Genomic DNA, 7,770 nt, shown 5'->3' with positions numbered 1-7,770 from the left:
ATAGAGACACCAGTAGCAGTATTGGTATCAATACTTCATTAATAATATTCTACTTAGTAAAAAGATGCCATTTAAAATATACTATCTTTATGTTGTTTCTACATTAATTTGGAGGTTCAATGTGAAATTGTGACTATAAATATGCGATTAATCATGATTAATTACAGGGAAATGTGCGATTATTTTTTTTTAATCGATTGACAGACAGCACTAATGTTTCCGATTTCAATTTAATTTCTAATTTTATAGGTCCCCCCAGAAAGAGATCGGGACGGCCCCCATCCCCTTGACCCCCTTTTCAGTTTGATAATTCGACCCTCAAATTAAGCTAATTATATAGCCCTGCTCTAATCTGTTAACATGGATGCAGAAAAAAATACGCACCACATACGCACTGCAAACTGAGTATGTGTGAAACAGGTGTAGCACGATGGCCTGCTCCGTTTGCCGAAAACATGCAAAGAACAAGAATCTCAATTTAAGGAAAAAAATATATATAAATCAATAAATCTGTTTGTTGTTTTGTTCTTGTAAGTAAAGTAAAGGACACATTAAAAACATTGTAAATATGTTTAGTCATTGTAGTTGTAATGACTGCCTGTTTTTGCAAACAGAGTTTCATGGCCGGTAAAAAAAAATTTTGGCCAGTAAATTTTTATCACGTCACCGGCCATTGGCAGGTGTGGCAAAAAGTTAGTTTTAGGCCCTGCACGTAAATATTGAAGTGTTGAACGTCGTCTTCCACATGAAACTGAGCTAAACCATTAAACACACACTACTACCAAACGCATTCAACCTGATTTACCATAGTAGCACACATCGCTTTCACTTATTGATGATATCATACCCTCGGCTGGCAGGCACTGCAGATTCCACCAACGCCGCTGCCAGGGTTGTGTACGTACGTGTGGGGCGGAGTTATCAAAGTAGGGGCGAGGTCCTGTTGGGGTATGGGTGTGTTTGTTTTGGTGCTTTCAAATATCAGCATCATTTGGCTAAATTTGCTTAGTGCACCTTTAAAAGATCTGGCAACTGTTGCATCATCTCAGATGTATGAAGCGAGGTACGAAGAACGGACCCCAGGACATACAGATCTTCTATTGGTCAAACATCTTCATGTGATATAAATTTGCAGATCAAAGTTCACCAAACTTTAGTACGCATCAAAATAAAGAACGTTTTCATATTTACTTGTGTTTCTGGTCTCCCACATTTGCATATGTATGAACGGAAGTCAGAGGGACTGAAAGTGTACTGTGACCACCCCTTCAATCCTTTACTGCTTTGAGAATATATGGCAGTTGTTTTTTTGTTAAGTTAATTTTTATTTTTTATTTTTTTGTGACTGATGACATTGACTTTTTTACAGGTGTGCGTGAAACATTCTCTGGCTCTAATTTAATATCTGTGTCTCTTGCAGACAGTCCAGTTTGTCCAGGGAATTTTCGTGGAGAAATATGACCCCACAATAGAAGACTCCTATAGGAAGGTAGCAATTCTATGCTCAGTAGCTTTTCCTGTCTTTTGTTCAATATCCCAGTGGACGATGGAAGCTTATTTCTGTTTAATTTCTTCTCCTCTTCTCCTCATGCAGCAAGTGGAAGTGGACGGCCAGCAGTGCATGTTGGAGATCCTGGACACAGCAGGAACAGTAAGTCCTTTTGGCCTCCGTTTCCACACTTCAGCCAGCAACAGCTGGCAACGTACAGTTACCACATTAGTGGACAAAAAAAGATTTCACAGCTCTGTAACCGATTTGGATAGACCCAAATAACTTCTTATTGAAAAACCTGACGTGCATAAATTAATTTTTAATAAACAACAACCTGACCTGAAACGAGACAGGCCCAATCAAATTAGACCTGACCCAAGTCTGACCTGACCCGTTGGCAATTTTATTAAAAATCAACTGGACCCGAATGCAAAAGGTGGCGACATATGCACAGCTTGTAGCCCTGCATGCCAGTGGTGAGTGGTGACAGCTGGGTATGATACAAACCTACCTTATTTGTTAATTAAATCAGTTCTCTGATCCTTCTTCATAACAATTATGTTAGCTATATATTTTTAACCCATGTTGCCAGATAATGTCAACTTTAATTTTGTATGTCAAAAATGTGGGAGAATAGCCTGTTTTCTGTGGAATTTCACAAATTGTTTTGTTTGAGGGGAAAAAACAAATATATACAGTTATGCTTTAATGTTAATTAATTTTGGAATCAACTGCATTTAGATGTGTTTTTTATTATCTGGCAGTAGGTTTCTGCAAGCAAATCCAAATAGATTAACTGCTTATGTTGCACCTCAAATGACAAGGAATTTATATTTATGTTAATATTAGCAAGTAAATCCCTGCCTTCATTCTCTCGAATGGCTCGGCCATTGCAGAGTGCAGTTTATAAGGTTCGCATACTGCTGCTGCTCACGCCAGAATCCCATGTGGTTTGGTCATTTACAAACATAAGCATGGATTGACTGAAGAGGAGATAACACATCGAATTATTGATATGTACTTGTTATAAATAATAAAATATTGTTTAATGGCCAAAACAAAAAATATGAAGTTGGCATATTTATTTAACATTCGGTAAAAGAACATCCATTTAAAATCACCCAAGAGTCAGAGACCCAAAACTACTAATATCATACCTGGCTCGTGTCCAAAGTTGAGAATCAGAATCCTCTCGGATTAGACCATGTGTTTCAAGGTCCAAGTGGACCCCTGAAGACCTCTAGCTCTCAGTTTAGACTGCAGAGGTCTTGAAAGGCACTTCTCTCAAACCCATAGCATAATAGCATGATGTGATGTTTAATAATGTGCATTAATATTTGCTGAGAAAAGCCCTCAAGTAATGCAAGACATTACATTATTGTGGTACAATCATTGGATGAACAGTATATTGAATTTAAAAGAATATATTTTTAAAGGGGTCATGAACTGAGAAATCAAAATTCCCTTGATCTTTTGACATATAAAAGGTCATAGTACTATAAAACATCCTGTAAGTTTCAGAACTCAAAACTTTTTCGTCTAAAAACAGCTTATATTGAAGCCAATCTGCCAAAACGACAGCTTGTGGAATGTGCCACTTTATGATGTAATAGTGTGGCTAAGCACTGTCTCCGCAGAAGATGATCAGTGCCTGCTTGTCGCTGCTCATTTAGCCCCGCTCACCAATTTGCACATGTAGTGTAAATAATGAGAGGCAAATGCAGGACTACGCAGAAACCAAAAACGATAAAGATGGCTCAGAAGACAACAAGATGCTGAACAGTGCCAAGTTGTGGAAAAATACAGTCTTTGCTAAGAGTGCTCTGATCAGGATTTTTGGAGCCGACCACTGGTCGTCGATCACAGAAAGCAGTATCTGCAGATACGATCACTGATACAGATCTTTTTGAAGCTTTCTTTTTATCATGTAGAATTATTTATAGTGATGCTCCAATTAGGATTTTTCTGACATTCATTCAGGGCCTGAAATTCATTTATGAAAATGGGGGGAATTCCCCTCTTAGGTGACTCTTGTTCCAACTAATGGATTTGATGGCCTGGAACCAATTTATACTGTTTTTTTTTCTTTTGTTCAAATCCACAGCTATCATGGCACACGCTAAACGTAACTTATTTAGTATGTATAATGAACAAGTAAGATGTTACTTGTCACTGGAGCTTAACGCAGTACACGTAGCAAGGTTTTTTTTAAATAATATTATAAATAAAAAGAAAACGGATAGAATAGAAAAAGAATAGAGCAAGCTAGTGTTGGAGGTCTTTTTTGCTTTCGTTAATTGTATAATAAATTAAAAGAAAACAGAATACAAAAAGATTAGAAAGCAAGTGTTAGTTTGTTTGTTTTTTTTTTTAAAGAAAACAAGCAGCAAATGAAAGGGACAAGTGTTTTTTTTTGTTTGTTTTTTTTTAAAGAATATAATTAAAATAGAGAGTGCTAGAGTTAGAGGGTCAAATAAAGATGGAAGAGATGTGTTTTTAGCCGATTCTTGAAGATGGCTAAGGACTCAGCTGCTCTGTTTGAGTTGGGCAGGTCATTCCACCAGGAGGGAACATTTAATTTAAAAGTCCGTAAAAGTGATTTTGTGCTTTCTTTTCTTTGCATTAGCGCAGTCATTGCTAATAGAGTCAATGTAGTGTTTACCTTCATGTGGTCTACTCTTCAGCACAATGGTAACCATAACTTAACAACATTAAACACTAATAGGTCTTTCCCTTCACTAAAAACACATAAAATAACACAGGAATAATTTCAAAATGTACTCTCCTTAATTTCAACATTTACTCTCCTTATCCAGTCCTATGCAAAGCATGCTGGGGACTAGAAATGCACTAACCAATTTCCAAAGTTAACAAGACCGTTTTATTGAGTTATTACATCTTAATTTTTAAAGAAATTCAATTAACGCAGAAATTTGAGTTTAAATTACACAGAATATGTAATATATAATGATCAACATTATTGTGTCAACTGAACTCACAACATAATGTTTGCAACTTAAAAGGTTTAATTAAATTAGAATTTTTAACTTGCAACCATGCATTTAAATTGTGGTAACAGGTTCCCTGAATTATTTTTTAGAGTGTATGTGAGGCGGCCTTATGTGTGTGTGCTTTGAATTGTGCATGAGCACACCGTCTCTAGAAGTGAGTGCAAGTGCTGAATGGTTTATACACTGGCAAGACTTAAAGAAATGCAAATTATAAACTTTAGTGACGATGCGGCACTGCCTATTGGACCCGAAAGTAATGTATAAGTGCATTATAACATTATAAGTGGACCTCAGAGAACAGTACAAAATATTAATAAAAGGCAGTTCATGACCCCTTTAACAAAATATGTATATATATATATATGTGTGTGTGTGTCAAAGTTTACAAAGTAACACTTTTAAACAGTTGTGCTTTTTTGATTGTGTATTTTTAATATTTTTTTTTACCTCTCTCTTTCAGGAGCAATTCACAGCTATGAGGGACCTGTACATGAAGAACGGTCAGGGCTTTGCTCTTGTGTACTCAATCACAGCACAGTCCACATTCAACGACCTGCAGGACTTAAGAGAGCAGATTCTACGAGTAAAGGACACAGAGGATGTAAGTGTGAGAGAAAATATTCCTGTTGAGTGGACGTTGATGTATGGATGCACGCACAGAAAAACACTTTAAAGACTTAGTTTATCAAATCACTGCCTTACTAAAACCATGATTTTTTTTTTCCCATCACAAGCCAAATGCACCTGGTAGTTTACACAGTTTAAAGTACCATTATCGCTTTCTCTCTTTTTCAAATCAAAGATCAAAAATCAAAAGATTTTTCTATTTTCTATAATGGCTTGCTGATTATTTATATTAAACAAGTTAGACAATTTAGTGTGCAATTTAGTCTAATGACATGCTACTTTATATTGCCAGCAATATTGTGAATATTCTATATATTTCCCAACCCTAAGCAAAGCAAGAGTACTGATGAAATGAATGTGTCATCCCATGGGTTTACACACCATCTCTGCAGCAGCCCACCCTCAACCCAAATCTTCTGGCTTGCCTCTGTTCTATATCAGTCATGGGATGCCCTTTTTTGGACGTGTGGAAAGAACACTGTGTGTGTGTGTGTGTGTGTGTGAGTGTGTGAGTGAAGCACTGGCCCAGGGGATCACAGCCATGAGCAGTTAACATCTCTGGAATGTGTTTTGATTAGCCTTACACCGTGTGCGTCTCTTTCTGTCTCTCTCGTCACACTGCTTCTGCGGTTTGGACCACACTGTAAGTCCTGGTCCCCAGCAAAGGTTCAGATCTATTGAGGCTGGATGGCATGAATGGGCCACTTAGGGCAGTACATCAATTGTGTGAGTTTAAGGCCAGCTGTTCTCACTAAGAGAGTATGAGTGAACTCTTTGGGTTCTGGTTTCTGATCTCACTTAAGAATTATAGTTACTGATTCTGTAATTACTTTTGAGGAAGCTGTGGGTTGGGTTGGTTTGGTATTGCTTTTATGATATCACTCTCTGGTGGTTCTGTCCTTGTCTCCAGCCTGCTTTGGTACCATTTAGTTTCAGCTTAAAACATGGCATTCCTGGTTCTGTTTCTCTACAGAGGCTTGTGCTGAAATATTTGCGCTGACCGCTACCTCTTCCTGGTTTGTTTAGATTTGAAACCTTTTCCATCTGGCCAGTCCAAACATGGCAGGTTTCTGGTGCTTGAAGAGTAGTCTAGTGAGAGAGGCGCTCTGTGTGCTCTCCACTGTTTAAGGCCACTGAAGTGAAATGGGAAAACTGGCAGTCCTGCATCTTTCTAGGTGGCTTTAAATCAATCACCTCTGCACTCACGCACCATTTTACACACTGTAGACACATACACATTACAGCAGACTGTTGTTGTCCATAGAGTTGGGCCAATAGACGATGCCATCATCGTGATGCCTGCTTTGGTACCATTTAGTTTCAGCTTAAAACATGGCATTCCTGGTTCTGTTTCTCTACAGAGGCTTGTGCTGAAATATTTGCGCTGACCGCTACCTCTTCCTGGTTTGTTTAGATTTGAAACCTTTTCCATCTGGCCAGTCCAAACATGGCAGGTTTCTGGTGCTTGAAGAGTAGTCTAGTGAGAGAGGCGCTCTGTGTGCTCTCCACTGTTTAAGGCCACTGAAGTGAAATGGGAAAACTGGCAGTCCTGCATCTTTCTAGGTGGCTTTAAATCAATCACCTCTGCACTCACGCACCATTTTACACACTGTAGACACATACACATTACAGCAGACTGTTGTTGTCCATAGAGTTGGGCCAATAGACGATGCCATCATCGTGATTCCCCTAGTTACCCTAGTTGTCCATGTGTACTGTCTTTGTTCAGTTTATTGGTTACTTGTTTATAATAAACAATGTGTCTGGTAAAAGCAGAAAGTAACTTGTTTACAGCTTATAGACTTGACTACAACATCTGACCAACTTATATTATCAGAAAGCTCGGTTCTTACCATAAAAGGTGCATATTGAGATTTTAGTTGTGGCTGGTATGATTGTGCTCATTTAAATCATGTCATGTGGTGTGGTGACAACTTCTGGTTTAAAATTGAGAATATCTTTTGGCATCTTTCATCTTCACTGGTCTAATAAACAGACTGAAAATGTCACAAAACTACAATGCATTCATAAATGTTGCATAACCCTTTAGTTTCCATGGTGAAATGGTAGATCCACATAATTACCTTTGTGTAACTATTTCTTTTTCTCCTCCTCTCTGACTGTAGGTGCCAATGATCCTGGTGGGTAATAAATGTGATCTGGAGGACGAGAGGGTGGTGGGGAAAGAACAGGGGCAAAATCTGGCCCGGCAGTGGAACAGCTGTGCCTTTCTAGAGTCCTCCGCCAAATCGAAAATCAACGTCCTTGATGTGAGCATTTAACATTTACTCATTTGACATTTCCCCCATTCAGAACATATTCCAGTAGTTTAACAGACCTGCCAACCTGTATGCATTTTGCGAAGCGGGTACACACTAGGCATGGGCCGGTATGAGATTTTGACGGTATGATAACCTTAAGCAAAAATATCACGGTATTGTCGTTACAGCTCTAAAATGTGTTATTTTTAAATGACTGGGTTAAAAAAAAAATACTTTTTTTATGCTAAACACAATATATTTTGTTTTTGAGCAACATACAGAATATTAGGAACAGTAGAATTTGTTTATTTTTCTTTGATTTGTTTCCTTAAAAATAAGAAAAATAAAAACTGACATCTTTATTTAACCTAAATCTGTA

The 7,770-nt window shown here is 37.9% G+C and overlaps 1 protein-coding gene across 1 annotated transcript in view; it reads left to right on the top strand.

Annotated features, from left to right (window-relative positions):
• rap1ab (RAP1A, member of RAS oncogene family b) overlaps nt 1-7,770 on the top strand; it is a 29,298-nt gene that overhangs the window by 17,315 nt on the left and 4,213 nt on the right. The window contains exons 3-6 of the mRNA XM_016555977.1: nt 1,421-1,489; nt 1,595-1,651; nt 4,964-5,104; nt 7,257-7,400. Of these exons, the coding sequence (XP_016411463.1) occupies nt 1,421-1,489; nt 1,595-1,651; nt 4,964-5,104; nt 7,257-7,400 (411 nt within the window). The remainder of the gene's footprint in view (nt 1-1,420; nt 1,490-1,594; nt 1,652-4,963; nt 5,105-7,256; nt 7,401-7,770) is intronic.

This window comes from Sinocyclocheilus rhinocerous, unplaced genomic scaffold (assembly GCF_001515625.1).
Source record: "Sinocyclocheilus rhinocerous isolate Xijiao unplaced genomic scaffold, SAMN03320098_v1.1 scaffold76, whole genome shotgun sequence".
Lineage (NCBI taxonomy): Eukaryota > Metazoa > Chordata > Actinopteri > Cypriniformes > Cyprinidae > Sinocyclocheilus > Sinocyclocheilus rhinocerous.
This window is presented reverse-complemented; position numbering and strand designations above follow the sequence as displayed.